The sequence below is a fragment of the Musa acuminata genome, chromosome BXJ2-10 (assembly GCF_036884655.1).
Source record: "Musa acuminata AAA Group cultivar baxijiao chromosome BXJ2-10, Cavendish_Baxijiao_AAA, whole genome shotgun sequence".
NCBI lineage: Eukaryota > Viridiplantae > Streptophyta > Magnoliopsida > Zingiberales > Musaceae > Musa > Musa acuminata.
Window position 1 is genome coordinate 23,832,640 of NC_088347.1, and position 21,767 is coordinate 23,854,406.

General features: G+C 40.4%; 2 protein-coding genes across 2 annotated transcripts; both read right to left on the minus strand.

Moving 5' to 3' along the window:
- Positions 1 to 2,197: 2,197 nt before the first annotated feature.
- Positions 2,198 to 7,748, minus strand: LOC135625682 (agglutinin-like). The gene is made up of 5 exons (XM_065130771.1): positions 7,509 to 7,748; positions 5,501 to 5,689; positions 5,143 to 5,364; positions 2,657 to 2,845; positions 2,198 to 2,449 (listed from the first exon to the last, which is right to left on the minus strand). The coding sequence occupies exons 1-5, from the start codon at positions 7,746 to 7,748 to the stop codon at positions 2,198 to 2,200; spliced, it is 1,092 nt and encodes a 363-aa protein (XP_064986843.1).
- Positions 7,749 to 8,874: 1,126 nt separating this feature from the next.
- LOC135625683 (jacalin-related lectin 3-like) lies at positions 8,875 to 20,614 on the minus strand. The gene is made up of 5 exons (XM_065130772.1): positions 20,432 to 20,614; positions 20,020 to 20,224; positions 16,669 to 16,817; positions 9,334 to 9,522; positions 8,875 to 9,126 (listed from the first exon to the last, which is right to left on the minus strand). Exons 1-5 carry the CDS (start codon positions 20,612 to 20,614, stop codon positions 8,875 to 8,877), a joined length of 978 nt encoding a protein of 325 aa, XP_064986844.1.
- Between the last annotated feature and the right edge of the window lie 1,153 nt (positions 20,615 to 21,767).

Genomic DNA, 21,767 nt, shown 5'->3' on the forward strand with positions numbered 1-21,767 from the left:
GCGCACCAATCTTCGCACGACGACGAACATCTTTTTGGGAATCTGGGATTTTGTTTTTCTTGTTCTTCCGCTGCGCATATGATGTCGCCCCCAATGATTTCCCGACAAAAACCACGGGGCAAACTAGAGATAATCCACTATGAGAATAATGAATATACAAATCTCAATCTCTTGCCTAAAACCCTAGCAACAATCACAAGAGAATAACTGGGATACAAGGATCACGTCACTGCCCACAATATCTAAAACCTCCCCAAGTAATCACAGCAAAAGTCTACTATAGATTTGATCTAACCTGAGATGAGAACATTGCTAGATGATTGTGAACAGTCTCTCTGCGTTGTCCTTGTCTTCTTCCCTTTCTTTCTCTTCCTTTTCTGCCTTGTTCTCCTTCTTCTCTTTGGAATCTCGTGGCTATAAAGATCTGCCTCGTTGCTGCCTTTTTATAGCTTTAATCTGCCTCTAAAACGCAGCCACCACACCCCCCTAATCTTAATTAGGGTTAGGTTAAGAGGGGGTGTGGGCTGTGGGCTGATAAAGCCCACATAGGCTGAATATGGGCCATCAGCCCAACATGTTTGACAATTATTCTCAGACCACAAAATCTTGCTCGGTGACTTATTATATTTACTGTCATTGCTGCGACTTAAGTCGCCGAAGGCCACGCTCCCCTTGAACGATCCAACGTCTCCCCTCTATCACTTCCATTCGACCCGTCGCCAGCGACCCTATACTCTTCCTCAGATCTATTGTTGCTCCTCATCATAACTCCTCACTACCACTGCTCCTCCTCCTTCGGCGGCTACAATCCTCTGGTCATGACTAGACCTCCATTGAGTTCTTCAATAACGTCGAGAAGAAGCAGGTTGCACGGTAGGAGGCTGAGCGCTCCAAATTCCTTATTGCTCGTGCCAGTAGGAGAGACACGTCGCCATCATCCAACTCTCCTAGGACGTCATGTTCGCCAACGCTGTCGAGAAGAAGCAGGTTGCACAGTAGGAGGTCGAGCGCTCCAAATCCCCCCTCGCCTCGATTCATCCTTAGGGCAGATTTGAGTGTTTCCATCATCATCATATGCTTGGCTTGTCACATCAGCGGCGATGAATCCGCAACCATATGATCCTGTGCCCGCGACCTCCTCGCTCGATATTCGCTAAATTAGTTCATATTCTAAGCATGTCTTTTTCATCTACATATGATGCTCCAATTATTCTTTCCTCGAGAAACAATAGTTCTCCTCAACATACAATACTTATATTCATCAATGCTGCAACTCTAAGCCACTTCAAACTATTCAAAAGCGGCAATTATACATCTCGGCAAGCACAATTCTCTGATCTTCTTTTTTGATATGAACTATTAGGTTACATCGACGGCTCTCTCAAATATTCATCAGAAAAAATCTAAATACCTAGAGAACCCATCCCAATAACAGATCCTGATTAGTTGCTACGAAAAGAACGTCTTATTCTATAAGCAATTCAAGCCTCAATCACTAGCTTCAAAGTACCATTAATATCTTTGTATAATACTACGTTAGAAGCATTGTCAAAGTTACACATTCTCAATGGCATAGGAGACGAATATAAGAAACCGACATCAATAATTCATGTATGAGACTCACCGATGTCATTTAAAGAACCGTATGATAAGTCGATTGATCATTAATAATATTTGAAAAGAGAAAAGAGGATGACATGACCAACTATCATAGCTCAATTCAATCAAAAATCTAAAAGAAAAAGCAATCAAAGCAATAATGACATCAACAAAGGATCGAACAAGATGTCTTCTGGATACATGGTAATACGTAGAGCCATCATCTTCTATTACACTATCAATCCTTCAATCATGGTGATAACTTTAATCCCAATAGCTTTGTAAATAACTTGTACTAAAACTCTTAGCAGCTTTGGCACCTTAACGATCACAATCAATAGAAGGTCACCTGCTAGCTCTTTGACAAAATTGGGCATACATAGGAAGTGATTATCGTCAAATAAGAGCCGTGGATTCCATCACGAAAGGCACACCAAGTAATGATAAGATATCAAAGTGGATTCGAGAACATTTCATTATTTATTGAAAGCAACACCGAATGACAAGGATAACAACGATGATGGCAAGAACCATAATAGTAATCGTTGCTTATTTATTACATCATTCCATAGATAGGAACACGAGCCAGTGCATACACTTAGTTAGGCAATGAGCAGTGAATCCCAATAGCGTCAATGGCTGTACCAGCTCGCCCAAAGAAGCCCAGAATCCTACTCCCCTCCTCTAAAGTAAGGGCGAAGGAAGAGCCAGTCTTGTTACCAACACTTATGGATGCACCCTTGTTGGTATCAAGAGTAAGCAACATCACAATTGCATGTCGCTGATAATTGGATAATGCATGAAAGTATCCGGAGATAGAAGTGAAGTACTCGTCCTCCTCAAGGATGATCTGCAAAAAAGGATCAAGGATTTAACGAGAAACAAACAATGGGAAAAAGAAAACTAATATTGCAATGTATTTTCAAGAGAAATTGGTTTGACTACCAAACGTGTTGCTAGAAAACATTCATCTGGTCGAACCAGTTTATATGGTTGGACAAAGACACGAAGTTGATAAGTGTGTATTTATATACACATAGATGTATAGATGATATACCTCCTTGGAAGCGCCGGTGGTGGTTCCACGTTTGTAGGTGTGGGAATTACCGTTAAGAATGTAGGTAATCTCCAACCCCACAATGTTATCTCCGTAATAGATTCGAAGTTTGGTAATGTGGTCGGCTTGTCCCATATCCCACACATTCCCTCCGTTGCCACCCCATGGCCCCACCTTCACCATTCTCCCCTGCGTGCATCAGAATAAACACCACATGTCATCCATCCATCTATGTTGTAGTATACGAGCAAGTGTAGTTGAAGAAGTCAGAAAAGGGATGGAATTTTGAAGACTAACAACGCCACTCACCATATTAGCAGCAACCGAGAATAATGAATGGACGCGCACACTCCCTTGGCGGCAGAAGATGCTATTGCAGGACTTGGTGCTGGGAAGGGCATCGGATGAGGGTATTTATAGCCCACCATTCTAGTTTGGATAAGTATGAGCTGATGTATACATCAAGGAAGAATTGCACCCCCCACCACCACCGTCCTAAAATCTCACGGAAACGTGAAACATGCATATTCCGTGCTCTTCCTTTTTTTTATTGCTTGCATGCAGTGTAATTAATTGTTTGCTAGGAACGAGATGCGAGGACTTCCGACGGAGTCGGTGAGTAAATATGATAATCTTGAACACGGTGGCCGGATGGTTGAGCCCAACAGCACCACTATCTCCTTCCATTGCCTCAGACGACGAGCTCCATCTACATCTTGTCCTTGTGGATAACCTCCAATTAAAAGGAAACATGGATTTGGTGGTCGCCCGCCTCGTCTCCTTCCTTCAGATGAGAAAGGACGGGCTCCATTGTCCACGGCCTGCCTGCTTAGTGCTTAGAGCCTCTAACTTCTTCGTCTCGTACTTGTCATGACAGAAGCATGCCCATTATTGTCACCAAGGTGAGGTGTGGTTAGGAAAATTATCTATCAAGAATAATCAAATAAATTTGATTATTTCTTATTGACACCTCTAATATTGTTTTGAACATACAAATGCTAATCGATAAAGAATTGTTTTTAAATATAATTTTCAGTTATCTAAGGAATATGAATCCTATTATTAAATGGCGAGGAGCCTGATCTCCTGACTTGATAATATTTTGGTTCACTCTAATGTGAACTATATCATTTATTTCTATCATCATCACTAAAGTTTAAGATTTTTTCGAAGAAAAATAATATATAGACTCTAAAATAAAAATCAATCCTAGCATAAACAAGTATTGAAATAAAGTGTTAGATGTCATATCGAGAGTTACGCGCTCATGCGTATAAAATCTAGTATATTTTGAAGATGTTTATTAGATGACGAACCGAGTAAATATTTTGACTCTTTATAGCAAGTATACCAAATCAAATCTCATCCTCGCCACTTACATTTGCAAAGAAAAAGAAAAAACATTGTGACAATGGCTGTTTGAATGAGAAAGTATTGGTACAAGAGTTATGGGTTTGTATTTGAATACAAGTTACATTAGGCCCTAGAGAACTCAAAATGAGATCCTTTATGCTCACACTACTCGTTCCCCAACTCTTCTTTTCCATAAAATCATGACATGCATTTTGGCTAATGACAGGGTTCATAAACTTGAGAGATCTATTCAACATATAAGTTATATATAAATTGAATGGACAAAATCTTGTCGAGGATGGTTCAAACTAAATTGTGAATTGTGATGGTTCGTTTAATGAAATAGATGGCGATATGTTTTGCATGATTTGCTCGCCATATTATCTTTATTGGTGGTAGGTAAATATAATAAAAAGGCATTACGTCATATGAAGCGTCGTGGTGATCTAGGAGGGTTTGAATGCGATTTCACGAAATGATGATTTTTGGCGTATCGCCATAAAATCAAATTTTGAATTCATCGGACAAATTCATTGCAACTTTATTGTACCATGGACACTTCACGGTCACTGACATTAAATATTTGTTACATAATTTCGAAGACTACGAGTTTATACATGTACATAAGAAGCAATCCAGGTGGCTATTCGGTTGGCCAATCACTCTGGAGTAATAAAATCTTCCTCATTTTAAAAGAAGGGAGTGACCCATTGAATATTTTGTGCTCGTTGATTGGATATCCGAGAATAAATAAGTATTAGACATTCTGAAAAATTATTATTATTTTTTATTTGGACAAAAAAAAGACTTACATTACCCAAATCAAATCATCAGGCATATCACAAGAACGGCTTCCACGATGATATATTGTTCATATTTACTCGAAGAAATGACATAGGAATGCAACCACCGATTGGATTCAACTATCATCATGTCGTCAATTAGCGTACAATAACCAGTGGACCCGTAACATACTTCTTGTTTTATTCAAAGAAACACAACGACGACGACGACGACAATTTCTGCCACTTATTTATCGCCCCAACCAAGCAGATACATTGCAGCAGACTAAGACACAGACACCAAGACGTGACGTGTGTTTAATTTGGTATAGTGCAGTAAACTCCGATTGCCTCGATGGCATCGATGGTAGAACCTTCACGTCCGAAGAAGCCTAGAATCTTACCCTCATCCTCTAGATTTAGGGAGAAATGACTGCCAATCGAATTGCCGGCGCTCACAGAATTGCCCTTGTTGGTCTCAAGGGTAAGTTGTGTTATGAAAACGTTTGTCGTCCACATCGTCTTGAAATGTCCAGAGATGAAAGTGAAGTATTCGTCCTCCTCTAGAGTAATCTATACAAGCAATCAAAGATGTAGTTAGACATAAACCACCAAAAAATAGTTAGGGAATTCGCTAGTATCCTAGGAATAATTAATTGTAACCTTTGATCAATAAATACTAAACGCATGTTTTCAGCTTTGACAGTACCTCATTGTACTGGGGTGCATCACCTCCGACGTGGATGGTCTTCTTCTTGCCGTCGACGGTGAAGGTGAAGTCAAACGCGAATACGGCATCGTTGTAATGAATTTTGACGTTGCTAATGTGATCCGCCTGTCTCATATTCCAGGTTTTGCCGCCGTTGCCACCCCATGGTCCTTGCTGGAGCACGCCCGCCTGCAACCGCACCGGCCGCCAGCAACGAAACCACAGCCAAATTAATACCATATATAGCAACAAAAGATATATATACAGGCAGGCATGCAAGCATGGCCTGCCCCAAATTAACACACAAGAAAATCTATTAAGATGGTAAGAAATGGAATCAAGCATCGCACCATTATCCGACTTGTATGAACTACTTCTGCGGAAGATATTAGCACGTATTGCAGGTACGGATGCGCTTGAAGAAGAAGAGCAACGAGTGGGGGTACTTATAGCCCTGCAGCCCTGAGTTTGGATAAGTATGAGGAGGCAGTGGCCCGTTTGCTTCGATGCCTGCCAACAGATCTCGCGCGTAGGTAAGCAAACAAACGTGAGTTTGGTGCGCGAGAACTGATGGATACACACATTAATGCGCCTTCCCTCCCGCAGTACATCAAGACATATAATCTAAAATGAGATCCTTCCTTCTCCCATGCATGAAACGTGAAACATGTTGTGTAGCAAAGATTACGTCTTCCCCTATATGAAACGTGAAACATGCGGAAACAAGTTACGAGGACTGCGAAGAGAGCCGGTGCATCGTACAGACAACCTTATCTCTTTCCATTGCCTGAGAGGGCGACCTCGAACCTCCACATGCTGCGCATCTCGAGCCTCAAACCTCGACTTCTCCTTGCCGTTTTGCATATGGACATGGCACTTCCGAAAACAATGGAGACTCCGCGTCCCACAGATCGAGATGAGCAGATTATGTCACGCGAGGTAGGATTCGGTAACATGGTTGGATATACTAATTTTACATTACATGAGATATGCATGCATATCCGACCAACTTACTTTCTCACAGTACAGTTTGGATGGGAATTCAACTTCGAAACTTAATCTTCCAAGCTGACCATGTGGCGTCCTTACAATGCGGCGATTAAATATAGACCGAGAAATTTTCTATTTTCTATTTTTTATGAGACTTGTGATATAATAATCTAATGGTTCATATTGACGGTGTATCCTATAAAAGCATAGATGAACCCCTCAAGATATATATAATTTCTTAAAGAATAGATATTAATGTGTTATGTAACCAATAGCGAGCTGGGAAAAGCCTGTGTACGTACACGGGAGGAGCACAAATTCTTCATCTCATTACCGACTCTTTTTCAACACATTCATTTGAAACATCATCATTTGTGGACACATTATGATCATCCTATTCCTATCCCGAAGAATTATCATATAAGATGGGGAACAAGTAAACTGCTTCCTTATATCCTTAATCAATCTATGATTTGAGGATAAATCATGAATTTGCGTAACTGATCTGATTACGTGATTTGAGCATTTGATCGACGGAAATCTCTTCCTCACTCACCTCAATGAATAAAATTCATCCCTTTCACAATATATTACTCAATTCTACATGGTATCAGAGGACCTGTTGTCTCGAGCAAAACATTGACCTTCCTCATTGTCTGGCGACTGTAATCCCTCCTCTACATATTTGCCACTACCGATTTTTTCTTCTGCTCGGCGATCCATCTCCTAAGCCAGGTCTCTCACAATCTGTCGATTTCACTATTCTGTTTGACAATTATTCTCAAACTGCAAAATCTTGCTCGGTGACTTATTATATTTACTGTCATTGCTGCGACTTCAGTCGCCGAAGGCCACGCTCCCCTTGAACGATCCAACGTCTCCCCTCTATCACTTCCATTCGACCCGTCGCCAGCGACCCTATACTCTTCCTCAGATCTATTGCTGCTCCTCATCATAACTCCTCACTACCGCTGCTCCTCCTCCTTCGGCGGCTACAATCCTCTGGTCATGACTAGACCTCCATTGAGTTCTTCAATAACGTCGAGAAGAAGCAGGTTGCACGGTAGGAGGCTGAGCGCTCCAAATTCCTTATTGCTCGTGCCAGTAGGAGAGACACGTCGCCATCATCCAACTCTCCTAGGACGTCATGTTCGCCAACGCTGTCGAGAAGAAGCAGGTTGCACAGTAGGAGGTCGAGCGCTCCAAATCCCCCCTCGCCTCGATTCATCCTTAGGGCAGATTTGAGTGTTTCCATCATCGTCATATGCTTGGCTTGTCACATCAGTGGCGACGAATCCGCAACCATATGCTCCTGTGCCCGCGACCTCCTCGCTCGATATTCGCTAAATTAGTTCATATTCTAAGCATGTCTTTTTCATCTACATATGACGCTCCAATTATTCTTTCCTCGAGAAACAATAGTTCTCCTCAACATACAATACTTATATTCATCAATGCTGCAACTCTAATCCACTTCAAATTATTCAAAAGCGGCAATTATACATCTCGGCAAGCACAATTCTCTAATCTTCTTTTTTGATATGAACTATTAGGTTACATTGACGGCTCTCTCAAATATTCACCAGAAAAAATCTAAATACCTAGAGAACGCATCCCAATAACAGATCCTGATTAGTGGCTACGAAAAGAACGTCTTATTCTATAAGCAATTCAAGCCTCAATCACTAGCTTCAAAGTACCATTAATATCTTTGTATAATACTACGTTAGAAGCATTGTCAAAGTTACATATTCTCAATGGCATAGGAGATGAATATAAGAAACCGACATCAATAATTCATGTATGAGACTCACCGTTGTCATTTAAAGAATTGTATGATAAGTTGATTGATCATTAATAATATTTGAAAAGAGAAAAAAGGATAACATGACCAACTATCATAGCTCAATTCAATCAAAAATCTAAAAGAAAGAGCAATCAAAGCAATAATGACATCAACAAAGGATCGAACAAGATGTCTTCTGGATACATGGTAATACGTAGAGCCATCATCTTCTATTACACTATCAATCCTTCAATCATGGTGATAACTTTAATCCCAATAGCTTTGTAAATAACTTGTACTAAAACTCTTAGCAGCTTTGGCACCTTAACGATCACAATCAATAGAAGGTCACCTGCTAGCTCTTTGACAAAATTGTGCATACATAGGAAGTGATTATCGTCAAATAAGAGCCGTGGATTCCATCACGAAAGGCACACCAAGTAATGATAAGATATCAAAGTGGATTCGAGAACATTTCATTATTTATTGAAAGCAACACCGAATGACAAGGATAACAACGATGGCAAGAAACATAATAGTAATCGTTGCTTATTTATTACATCATTCCATAGATAGGAACACGAGCCAGTGCATACACTTAGTTAGGCAATGAGCAGTGAATCCCAATAGCGTCAATGGCTGTACCAACTCGCCCAAAGAAGCCCAGAATCCTACTCCCCTCCTCTAAAGTAAGGGCGAAAGAAGAGCCAGTCTTGTTACCGACACTTATGGATGCACCCTTGTTAGTATCAAGAGTAAGCGACATCACGATTGCATGTCGCTGATAATTGGATAATGCATGAAAGTATCCGGAGATAGAAGTGAAGTACTCGTCCTCCTCAAGGATGATCTGCAAAAAAGGATCAAGGATTTAACGAGAAACAAACAATGGGAAAAAGAAAACTAATATTGCAATGTATTTTCAGGAGAAATTGGTTTGACTACCAAACGTGTTGCTAGAAAACATTCATCTGGTTGAACCAGTTTATATGGTTGGACAAAGACACGAAGTTGATAAGTGTGTATTTATATACACATAGATGTATAGATGATATACCTCCTTGGAAGCGCCGGTGGTGGTTCCACGTTTGTAGGTGTGGGAATTACCGTTAAGAATGTAGGTAATCTCCAACCCCACAATGTTATCTCCGTAATAGATTCGAAGTTTGGTAATGTGGTCGGCTTGTCCCATATCCCACACATTCCCTCCGTTGCCACCCCATGGCCCCACCTTCACCATTCTCCCCTGCGTGCATCAGAATAAACACCACATGTCATCCATCCATCTATGTTGTAGTATACGAGCAAGTGTAGTTGAAGAAGTCAGAAAAGGGATGGAATTTTGAAGACTAACAACGCCACTCACCATATTAGCAGCAACTGAGAATAATGAATGGACGCGCACACTCCCTTGGCGGCAGAAGATGCTATTGCAGGACTTGGTGCTGGGAAGGGTATTTATAGCCCACCATTCTAGTTTGGATAAGTATGTATTAGAGCTAGCCCCAGAAAATTTACCAAAGGATAATTTTGGCAACACAACAAAGACAATAAAGCAGAAACAATAAAAGCGACAAGAACAAACAAAACACCAGAACACCAGATATACGTGGTTCGGTCAATTGACTTTGACCTACATCCACGGAAGAAAGAGGAGCAAATTACTACTATAAAAGAGGGACACTTACAAATGCCTTAGAAGATGTTCCTAGGCCATAAAACACCTTCAGCTTACTAAACAAGAAAAACCCAAATCGTAAGCAGGTTTTCTTGTGGTGCCTCTTGTGCTGCCTGTGGTACCACTTGTGGTGCATCTGACTTCAAAGTCCAGGCCCTTATTTATAGTTCCAAGACGAGACAACAAGTCTGATTTTCCCGATGTGGGACTATGGGAATTGCCAAACTAACAAATCTCCACCTTGGCATGTCCCAACAAAACTTGCTCCACCTTCTTCACAAAAGACCCAACGGGCAATCACCAACAATGAATACCAACCAAGTCCAAGCACTGCTTGAACTTGTAAATCGGAAGAGGCTTCGTAAACATATCAGCTGGATTTGAGGATAAATCATGAATTTGCGTAACTGATCTGATTACGTGATTTGAGCATTTGATCGACGGAAATCTCTTCCTCACTCACCTCAATGAATAAAATTCATCCATTTCACAATATATTACTCAACTCTACATGGTATCAGAGTACCTGTTGTCTCGAGCAAAACATTGACCTTCCTCATTGTCTGGCGACTGTAATCCCTCCTCTACATATTTGCCACTACCGATTTTTTCTTCTGCTCGGCGATCCATCTCCTAAGCCAGGTCTCTCACAATCTGTCGATTTCACTATTCTGTTTGACAATTATTCTCAAACCGCAAAATCTTGCTCGGTGACTTATTATATTTACTGTCATTGCTGCGACTTCAATCGCCAAAGGCAACGCTCCCCTTGAACGATCCAATGTCGCCCCTCTATCACTTCCATTCGACCCGTCGCCAGCGACCCTATACTCTTCCTCAGATCTATTGCTGCTCCTCATCGTAACTCCTCACTACTGCTGCTCCTCCTCCTTCGGCGACTACAATCCTCTGGTCATGACTAGACCTCCATTGAGTTCTTCAATAACGTCAGAAAGAAGCAGGTTGCACGCTAGGAGGCTGAGCGCTCCAAATTCCTTGTTGCTCGTGCCAGTAGGAGAGACACATCGCCATCACCCAACTCTCCTAGGACGTCAAGTTCGCCAATGCTATCGAGAAGAAGCAGGTTGCATAGTAGGACGTCGAGCGCTCCAAATCCCCCGTCGCTTCGATTCATCCTTAGGGCGGATTTGAGTGTTTCCATCATCGTCATATGCTTGGCTTGTCACATCAGCGGCGACGAATCCGCAACCATATGCTCCTGTGCCCACGACCTCCTCGCTCGATATTCGCTAAATTAGTTCATATTCTAAGCATATCTTTTTCATCTACATCTGACGCTCCAATTAATCTTTCCTTAAGAAACAATAGTTTTCCTCAACATATAATACTTATATTCATCAATGCTGCAACTCTACTCCACTTCAAACTATTCAAAAGCGACAATTATACATCTTGGTCAATTCTCTAATCTTCTTTTTGGAAATGAACTTTTAGGTTACGTCGATGGCTCTCTCAGTTATTCACTAGAAAAAATCTAAATACCTAGAGAACCCATCCCAATAACAGATCCTGATCAGTGGCTACTAAAAGAACGTCTTATTCTATAATCAATTTAAAGCCTCAATCACTCGCTCCATAGCACCATTAATATCTTTGTACAATACTACAGTAGAAGCATTGTCAAAGTTACAAGCCACCCTCGTCAATCGCTCTCGCAAGCGCATGCTAACTCTCGTATCGATTATGATAAAAACAACACAAGAGGGAAGTATTATTATTGATTATATACATGATATAAAATTTATTATAGATGACTTAGCTTTTATAAGTCATCCTCTAAGTGATGAAGAAGTTACTATTCATATACTCAATGGCCTAGGAGACGAATATAAGAAACTGACATCAATAATTCCTGTATGAGACTCATCATTTAAAGAACTGTATGACAAGTTGATTGATCATTAATAATATTTGAAAAGAGAAAAAGGATGACATGACCAACTATCATAGCTCAATTCAATCAAAAGTCTAAAAAAAAGAACAATCAAAGCAATAATGACATTCACAAAGAATCGAACAAGATGTCTTCTGGATACATGGTAATACGTAGAGCCATCATCTTCTATTACACTATCAATCCTTCAATCATGATGATAACTTTAATCCAAATAGCTAAGTAAATAACTTGTGCTAAAACTATTAGCGGCTTTGGCACCTTAACCGTCACAATATCGTCAAATAAGAGCCGTGGATTCCATCACGAAAGGCACACCAAGTAATGATAAGATATCAAAGTGGATTCGAGAACATTTCATTATTTATTGAAAGCAACACCGAATGACATGGATAACAACGATGATGACAATCATGGCAAGAACCATAATAGTAATCGTTGCTTATTTATTACATCATTCCATAGAAACTTAATCTTCCAAGCTGACCATGTGGCGTCCTTACAAAGCGGCGATTAAATATAGACCGAGCAATTTTCTATTTTCTATTTTTTCTAAGACTTGTGATATAATAATTTAATGGTTGATATTGAAGGTGTATCCTATCAAAACATAGATGAACCACTAAAGAAATGTATAATTTATTAAAAAATAGATATTAATGTGTTATGTAACCAATAGCGAGCTGGGAAAAGCTTGTGAACGCTACACGGGAGGAGCACAAATTCTTCATCTCATTAACGACTCTTTTCCAACATATTCATTTGAAACATCACATTATCATCATCCTATTCCTATCCCGAAGAATTATCATATTTGATGGGGAAGAAGTAAACTTATATCTGATAGAAGATATGAGAGAGGTACACGTGGAATAACATCCTTGCTTCCTTATATCCTCAATCGATCTATGATTTGAGGATAAATCATGAATTTGCGTAACTGATCTGATTACGTGATTTGAGCATTTGATCGACGAAAATCTCTTCCTCAATCACCTCAATGAATAAAATTCATCCCTTTCACAATATATTACTCTATTCTACGTGGTATCAGAGTACCTATTGTCTCGAGCAAAACATTGACCTTCCTCATCGTCTGGCGACTGGAATCCCTCTTCTCTACTGTTTTGCCACTACCGATTTTCTCTTCTGCTCGGCGATCCATCTCCTAAGGCCGATCTCTCACAATCTGTCGATTTCACTATTCTATTTTGATGGGGATATAAATAGGAATAACCTTTGTATAGGAACAAATACTAGAAGACCAAAATACGCAGCGGAATAAAATGGAAACACAATCAAACAGAACACCAGGATATATGTGGAAAACCCCTTCAATGTGAAGGGTAAAAACCATGGGGCAAACTAGAGATAATCCACTATGAGAATAATGAATATACAAATCTCAATCTCTTGCCCAAAACCCTAGCAACAACCACAAGAGAATAACTGGGATACAAGGATCACGTCACTGCCCACAATATCTAAAACCTCCCCAAGTAATCACAGCAAGAGTCTACTGTAGATTTGATCTAATCTGAGATGAGAACACTACTAGATGATTGTGAACAGTCTCTCTGCATTGTCCTTGTCTTCTTCCCTTTCTTTCTCTTCCTTTTCTGCCTTGTTCTCCTTCTTCTCTTTGGAATCTCGTGGCTATAAAGATCTGCCTCGTTGCTGCCTTTTTACAGCTTTAATCTGCCTCTAAAATGCAGCCACCACACCTCCCTAATCTTAATTAGGGTTAGGTTAAGAGGGGGTGTGGGCTGTAGGCTGATAAAGCCCACATGGGCTGAATATGGGCCATCAGCCCAACAACCTCCCCCTTCAGCCCATAAGGGAGGCTGTCCCATGACTCCTCAATGTGAAGCCATGCCGACCAACTGTCGGTATATCTCCTGTCTTTCTTTTGGTAAGGTCTTCGTCAACATGTCTGCTTCGTTGTCATTTGTATGAATTTTCTGAAGCTGCAACTGCTTCTCTTTAAATACATTTCGAATCCAGTGGTATCTGACATCTATATGCTTTGACTTGGAATGAAACATTAGGTTCTTACACAAATGGATGGCACTCTGGCTGTCACAATGCACCACATAATTTTCCTGTTTCAGCCCCAATTCTTGTAAGAATTCTTTCATCCATAACATTTCTTTGCATACCTCTGTAGCAGCAATATATTCTGCTTCTGTGGTGGAGAGAGCAATACACCTTTGTAACCTGGATTGCCATGACACAGCTCCCCCTGCAAAAGTAAGTACATAACCTGAAGTAGACCTCCTCGTATCTATATCTCTTGTCATATCTGCATCTGTGTAACCTGTTAACACAGGTGGTCCACCTCCAAAGCTTAAACAAACCTTAGAGCTCCCTCTGAGATATCTAAAAATCCACTTCACTACTGCCCAGTGTTCTTTGCCTAGATTTGCAAGAAATCTGCTAGTAACACCCACTGCATATGCGATGTCCGGCCTCGTACATATCATTGCATACATTAAACTTCCAATTGCTGAAGCATAAGGAACCTTTTGCATTTTCTCATTCTCCTCATCACTTGACAGACTCTATTCTGAGCACAACTTGAAGTGACCTACAAGAGGAGAACCAACTGGCTTAGCATTGCTCATACTGAATCTTTCCAATACCTTCTCGATGTATTTCTCCTGTGATAACCAAATCTTCTTGTTTTTCCTGTCACGAGAAATCTGCATCCCTAGTATTTGTTTTGCTGGCCCCATGTCCTTTATTGCAAAAGACTCACTCAGTTCCTTCTTCAACCTGTCAATTTTAGACATATCTTTCCCAAGAATAAGCATGTCATCAACATAAAGTAAGAGAATAATAAAATTCTCACCAAACCATTTGATGTACACACAATGATCTGAAGCCATTCTTTTGTATCCATTTTCTGTCATAAATGAATCAAACTTTCTGTACCATTGTCTTGGAGCTTGCTTTAGCCCATACAAGCTCTTCTTCAACTTGCAGACAAAATTATCTTTACCTTTGACTTTGAAGCCTTCTGGTTGCTCCATATAAATTTCCTCATCCAAATCACAATGAAGGAAAGCTGTCTTCACATCTAACTGCTCAACCTCCAAGTCCTGGCTAGCAGCAATACCAAGAGCAACACGAATAGAAGACATTTTAACAACAGGAGAAAATATCTCTTCAAAGTCAATACCTTTCTTTTGACCAAAGCCTTTTACAACCAATCTAGCTTTGTACTTTGGTTGAGAACAATATTCTTGAGTCTTCAACCTAAAAACCCACTTGTTCTTCAAGGTCTTCATTCCATTTGGTAGCAGCACCAAATCATAAGTGTGGTTCTTCTGAAGAGCATCCATCTCTTCCTGCATAGCAACTAACCACTTCTCTTTCTGCTTACTCTCAACTGCTTCCTGGTAACTCTCTGGTTCACCTACATCAGTAAGCATCACATACTCATCTGTAGAGTATCTTCTGGAAGGTTGACATTGTCTAGAAGATCTTCTCAATTGAGGTTCTGCGGGAACTTGCTCTCCTACTTCTTCTTGCTCAACATGTCCTGCAGGTAAATCAACATCAGGCTCTACACTATTTTCCTGCACATCTCCCCCATCACCCTGATATACTGGAGGAATAACTGGGTCACAATCTGCTAATCCTTCTGTAGAAGTCTTGGCTGGTGCCTTCTTCTTCAAATCCTCAAAGGTTTGATCCTCAAAGAAGACCACATCTCTGCTCTTGAACACCTTCTGCTTTTCTGGATCCCAAAGCCTGTAACCAAACTGATCATGTGAGTAACCAAGAAAAATATATTCTTTAGACTTACCATCCAGCTTGCACCTCTCATAATCCGGAACATGTGCAAATGCACGACAACCAAATACTCTCAAATGCCTATAGGAAACATCTTTCTCTAACCATACATGCTCTACAACATCACCATCTAGGGCTGTACAAGGTGATAAGTTGATCACATCAACTGCAGTCCTCAAAGCCTCATCCCAAAACCTTTTGGGTAGCTTGGCCTGTGAAAGCATACATCTGATCTTTTCCATGATGGTGCGGTTCATCCTCTCTGCAATTGCATTATGCTGAGGTGTACCAAGAACTGTCATCTCATGTTAGATCCCATGTGACCTGCAATAGTCATTAAACAATCCCGTATACTCACCACCATTATCTGATCTTATGCATTTCAATTTCCTTTCTGTCTCCCTTTCAACCCTGGCATGAAACTCTTTGAAGACATTAATAACCTGATCTTTGGTCTTCAAAGCATAAGCCCAAACTTTCCTGGAAAAATCATCTATAAAAGTGACAAAATAAAGTGCACCACTTATACCAAGAACATCAACAGATCCACCAGGAGTTTTTGTCCTCAAAGGACCACATACATCTGTATAAACACAGTCTAAGGCATGCATTTTTCTCGACAAAGCAGCACTAGCCAATGAAACTCTATGTTGTTTACCAGCCAAACAATCAATACAAGGGTTCAGATGTATACCTCTAAGATCTGGTAATACCTCTCTCTTGGAAAGAGCTTGCAGCCCCTTCTCGCTCATGTATCCCAATCGCCTATGCCACAACTCCATACTGAAGTCTTTTTCTGTAGCATTTAACTGCTCACCATAAGCTTTAGCCTGCAACCTGTACAAAGTATGACATTTCTTTCCACTAGCTATAACAAGAGAACCCTTACTGAGCTTCCATTGCCCTCTATGAAATCTGCTTTCATACTCTTCATCATCTAGTCTTCAAACTGAAATTAAATTCAGCCTCAAGTCAACCACATGCCTCACATCCTTAAGTACCAACTTGCAGCCAAGGTTGGTCTTTAAATGGATATCACCCATGCCAATGATGTCCGCTGTGCCACAGTTGCCCATCTTGACAACACCAAAGTTTCCAGACCTATATGTAGCAAAAAACTCCCTCAGAGGTGTAGCATGATAAGAAGCACCTGTGTTAATCACCCACTTAAGATCTTGATACACATAAGAAAAAATATCATCAGAAGGAGACAAAATCAAATAATCACCACCCTGCACTGTAGCTGTAGTATTATCCTTTGACTCTGTAGACTCCACTTCTTTTCCCTTTTTCTTGTTCTTCTTAGGTTGCTTACATCGGTTCTTGTAATGTCCTTTCTCTCCACAGTTATAGCAAACAATATCTTTTCTTGATCTTGACTTGCTCCTACCCATACGTGAACTGCTTCTAGACTTTGACCTTCCTCTGTTCTCTGAGATAAGTGCCTATGAATCATTCTGAGATGTTGCCGAACTCTTTCTTCTCAACTCATTCAACAAACTGCTTGTTACTTGACTCATAGTGACAATACCATCTGGCGTAGAATTACTAAGGGAAACCACCAGTGTCTCCCAACTTTCTGGTAATGAACTGAGAAGTAACAATGTCTGCAACTCATCATCAAGAGACATTTTCATAGAGGATAACTGGTTAGTAATACTCTGTATTTCATTCAAATGCTCAACAATAGAAGCACCCTCTCTATATTTTAGGTTCACAAGTTTTCTGATCAAAAAAGCTTTGTTGCCAGCTGTTTTTCTTTCATAGAGACTTTCTAATTTTTTCCAAAGAGAATATGCAGAAATTTCAGTAGAAACATGGTGAAAGACACTATCATCAAGCCACTGTCTAATAAACCCAATTGTTTTTCGATCTAACCTCTTCCACTCATCATCTGTCATAGTTGTAGGTTTTGCACTATCCCCCTGCAAAGGTCCATACAAATCTTTGCAATACAAGAGATCTTCCATTCTTGGTTTCCATTTCATCCAATTATTTCCATTCAAACTAATCATGCGAAAAACATTACTGGCCTCCATGTTCAAATACAAAAATTAAATCACTAAAACCCGGCTCTGATACCAGTTGATGGGGATATAAACAGGAATAACCTTTGTATAGGAACAAATACTAGAAGACCAAAATACGCAGCGGAATAAAATGGAAACACAATCAAACAGAACACCAAGATATACGTGGAAAACCCCTTCAATGTGAAGGGTAAAAACCACGGGGCAAACTAGAGATAATCCACTATGAGAATAATGAATATACAAATCTCAATCTCTTGCCCAAAACCCTAGCAACAACCACAAGAGAATAACTGGGATACAAGGATCACGTCACTGCCAACAATATCTAAAACCTCCCCAAGTAATCACAGCAAGAGTCTACTATATATTTGATCTAACCTGAGATGAGAACACTACTAGATGATTGTGAATAGTCTCTCTGCGTTGTCCTTGTCTTCTTCCCTTTCTTTCTCTTCCTTTTCTGCCTTGTTCTCCTTCTTCTCTTTGGAATCTCGTGGCTATAAAGATCTGCCTCGTTGCTGCCTTTTTATAGCTTTAATCTGCCTCTAAACGCAGCCACCACACCCCCCTAATCTTAATTAGGGTTAGGTTAAGAGGGGGTGTGGGCTGATAAAGCCCACATTGGCTGAATATGGGCCATCAGCCCAACATGTTTGACAATTATTCTCAGACCGCAAAATCTTGCTCGGTGACTTATTATATTTACTGTCATTGCTGCGACTTCAGTCGCCGAAGGCCACGCTCCCCTTGAACGATCCAATGTCTCCCCTCTATCACTTCCATTCGACCCGTCGCCAGCGACCCTATACTCTTCCTCAGATCTATTGCTGCTCCTCATCATAACTCCTCAATACCATTACTCCTCCTCCTTCGGCGGCTACAATCCTCTGGTCATGACTAGACCTCCATTGAGTTCTTCAATAACGTCGAGAAGAAGCAGGTTGCACGGTAGGAGGCTGAGCGCTCCAAATTCCTTATTGCTCGTGCCAGTAGGAGAGACACGTCACCATCATCCAACTCTCCTAGGACGTCATGTTCGCCAACGCTGTCGAGAAGAAGCAGGTTGCACAGTAGGAGGTCGAGCGCTCCAAATCCCCCCTCGCCTCGATTCATCCTTAGGGCAGATTTGAGTGTTTCCATCATCGTCATATGCTTGGCTTGTCACATCAGCGGCGACGAATCCGCAACCATATGCTCCTGTGCCCACGAACTCCTCGCTCGATATTCGCTAAATTAGTTCATATTCTAAGCATGTCTTTTTCATCTACATATGACGCTCCAATTATTCTTTCCTCGAGAAACAATAGTTCTCCTCAACATACAATACTTATATTCATCAATGCTGCAACTCTAATCCACTTCAAACTATTCAAAAGCGGCAATTATACATCTCGGCAAGCACAATTCTCTGATCTTCTTTTTTGATATGAACTATTAGGTTACATCGACGGCTCTCTCAAATATTCATCAGAAAAAATCTAAATACCTAGAGAACCCATCCCAATAACAGATCCTGATTAGTGGCTACGAAAAGAACGTCTTATTCTATAAGCAATTCAAGCCTCAATCACTAGCTTCAAAGTACCATTAATATCTTTGTATAATACTACATTAGAAGCATTGTCAAAGTTACATATTCTCAATGGCATAGGAGACAAATATAAGAAACCGACATCAATAATTCATGTATGAGACTCACCGATGTCATTTAAAGAACTGTATGATTAGTCGATTGATCATTAATAATATTTGAAAAGAGAAAAGAGGATGACATGACCAACTATCATAGCTCAATTCAATCAAAAATCTAAAAGAAAAAGCAATCAAAGCAATAATGACATCAACAAAGGATCGAACAAGATGTCTTCTGGATACATGGTAATACGTAGAGCCATCATCTTCTATTACACTATCAATCCTTCAATCATGGTGATAACTTTAATCCCAATAGCTTTGTAAATAACTTGTACTAAAACTCTTAGCAGCTTTGGCACCTTAACTATCACAATCAATAGAAGGTCACCTGCTAGCTCTTTGACAAAATTGGGCATACATAGGAAGTGATTATCATCAAATAAGAGCCGTGGATTCCATCACGAAAGGCACACCAAGTAATGATAAGATATCAAAGTGGATTCGAGAACATTTCATTATTTATTGAAAGCAACACCGAATGACAAGGATAACAACGATGATGGCAAGAACCATAATAGTAATCGTTGCTTATTTATTACATCATTCCATAGATAGGAACACGAGCCAGTGCATACACTTAGTTAGGCAATGAGCAGTGAATCCCAATAGCGTCAATGGCTGTACCAGCTCGCCCAAAGAAGCCCAGAATCCTACTCCCCTCCTCTAAAGTAAGGGCGAAGGAAGAGCCAGTCTTGTTACCGACACTTATGGATGCACCCTTGTTGGTATCAAGAGTAAGCAACATCACAATTGCATGTCGCTGATAATTGGATAATGCATGAAAGTATCCGGAGATAGAAGTGAAGTACTCGTCCTCCTCAAGGATGATCTGCAAAAAAGGATCAAGGATTTAACGAGAAACAAACAATGGGAAAAAGAAAACTAATATTGCAATGTATTTTCAAGAGAAATTGGTTTGACTACCAAACGTGTTGCTAGAAAACATTCATCTGGTTGAACCAGTTTATATGGTTGGACAAAGACACGATGTTGATAAGTGTGTATTTATATACACATAGATGTATAGATGATATACCTCCTTGGAAGCGCCGGTGGTGGTTCCACGTTTGTAGGTGTGGGAATTACCGTTAAGAATGTAGGTAATCTCCAACCCCACAATGTTATCTCCGTAATAGATTCGAAGTTTGGTAATGTGGTCGGCTTGTCCCATATCCCACACATTCCCTCCGTTGCCACCCCATGGCCCCACCTTCACCATTCTCCCCTGCTTGCGTCAGAATAAACACCACATGTCATCCATCGATCCTTGTTGTAGTATACGAGCAAGTGTAGTTGAAGAAGTCAGAAAAGGGATGGAATTTTGAAGACTAACAACGCCACTCACCATATTAGCAGCAACTGAGAATAATGAATGGACGCGCACACTCCCTTGGCGGCAGAAGATGCTATTGCAGGACTTGGTGCTGGGAAGGGCATCGGATGAGGGTATTTATAGCCCACCATTCTAGTTTGGATAAGTATGAGCTGATGTATACAACAAGGAAGAACTGCACCCCCCACCACCACCGTCCTAAAATCTCACGGAAACGTGAAACATGCATATTCCGTGCACTTCCTTTTTTTTATTGCTTGCATGCAGTGTAATTAATTGTTTGCTAGGAACGAGATGCGAGGACTTCCGACGGAGTCGGTGAGTAAATATGATAATCTTGAACACGGTGGCCGGATGGTTGAGCCCAACAGCACCACTATCTCCTTCCATTGCCTCAGACGACGAGCTCCATCTGCATCTTGTCCTTGTGGATAACCTCCAATTATAAGGAAACATGGATTTGGTGGTCGGCCGCCTCGTCTCCTTCCTTCAGATGAGAAAGGACGGGCTCCATTTGTCCACGGCCTGCCTGCTTAGTGCTTAGAGCCTCTAACTTCTTCGTCTCGTACTTGTCATGACAGAAGCATGCCCATTATTGTCAGCAAGGTGAGGTGTGGTTAGGAAAATTATCTATCAAGAATAATCAAATAAATTTGATTATTTCTTATTGACACCTCTAATATTGTTTTGAACATACAAATGCTAATCGATAAAGAATTGTTTTTAAATATAATTTTCAGTTATCTAAGGAATATGAATCCTATTATTAAATGGCGAGGAGCCTGATCTCCTGACTTAATAATATTTTGGTTCACTCTAATATGAACTATATCATTTATTTCTATCATCATTACTAAAGTTTAAGTTTTTTTCGAAGAAAAATAATATATAGACTCTAAAATAAAAATCAATCCTAGCAGAAGCAAGTATTGAAATAAAGTATTAGATGTCATGTCTAGGTAAAGAGAGTTACGTGCTCATGCGTATAAAATCTAGCATATTTTGAAGATGTTAGATGACGAACCTGTTGGGTTCAGCC

Coding starts and splice junctions, on each gene's coding strand:
- LOC135625682 (XM_065130771.1), bottom strand. CDS start 7,748: ATGATGGAAACACTCAAATCTGCCCTAAGGATGAATCGAGGCGAGGGG. Junction 5,690..7,508: donor TATTGAAGAACTCAATGGAG/GTCTAGTCATGA, acceptor GTGCGGTTGCAG/GCGGGCGTGCTCCAGCAAGG. Junction 2,846..5,142: donor CTACCATCGATGCCATCGAG/GCAATCGGAGTT, acceptor TGATGCACGCAG/GGGAGAATGGTGAAGGTGGG.
- LOC135625683 (XM_065130772.1), bottom strand. CDS start 20,614: ATGGTGAAGGTGGGGCCATGGGGTGGCAACGGAGGGAATGTGTGGGAT. Junction 20,225..20,431: donor CCACCGGCGCTTCCAAGGAG/GTATATCATCTA, acceptor CCTTTTTTGCAG/ATCATCCTTGAGGAGGACGA. Junction 9,523..16,668: donor CCAACCTTGGCTGCAAGTTG/GTACTTAAGGAT, acceptor TGATGCACGCAG/GGGAGAATGGTGAAGGTGGG.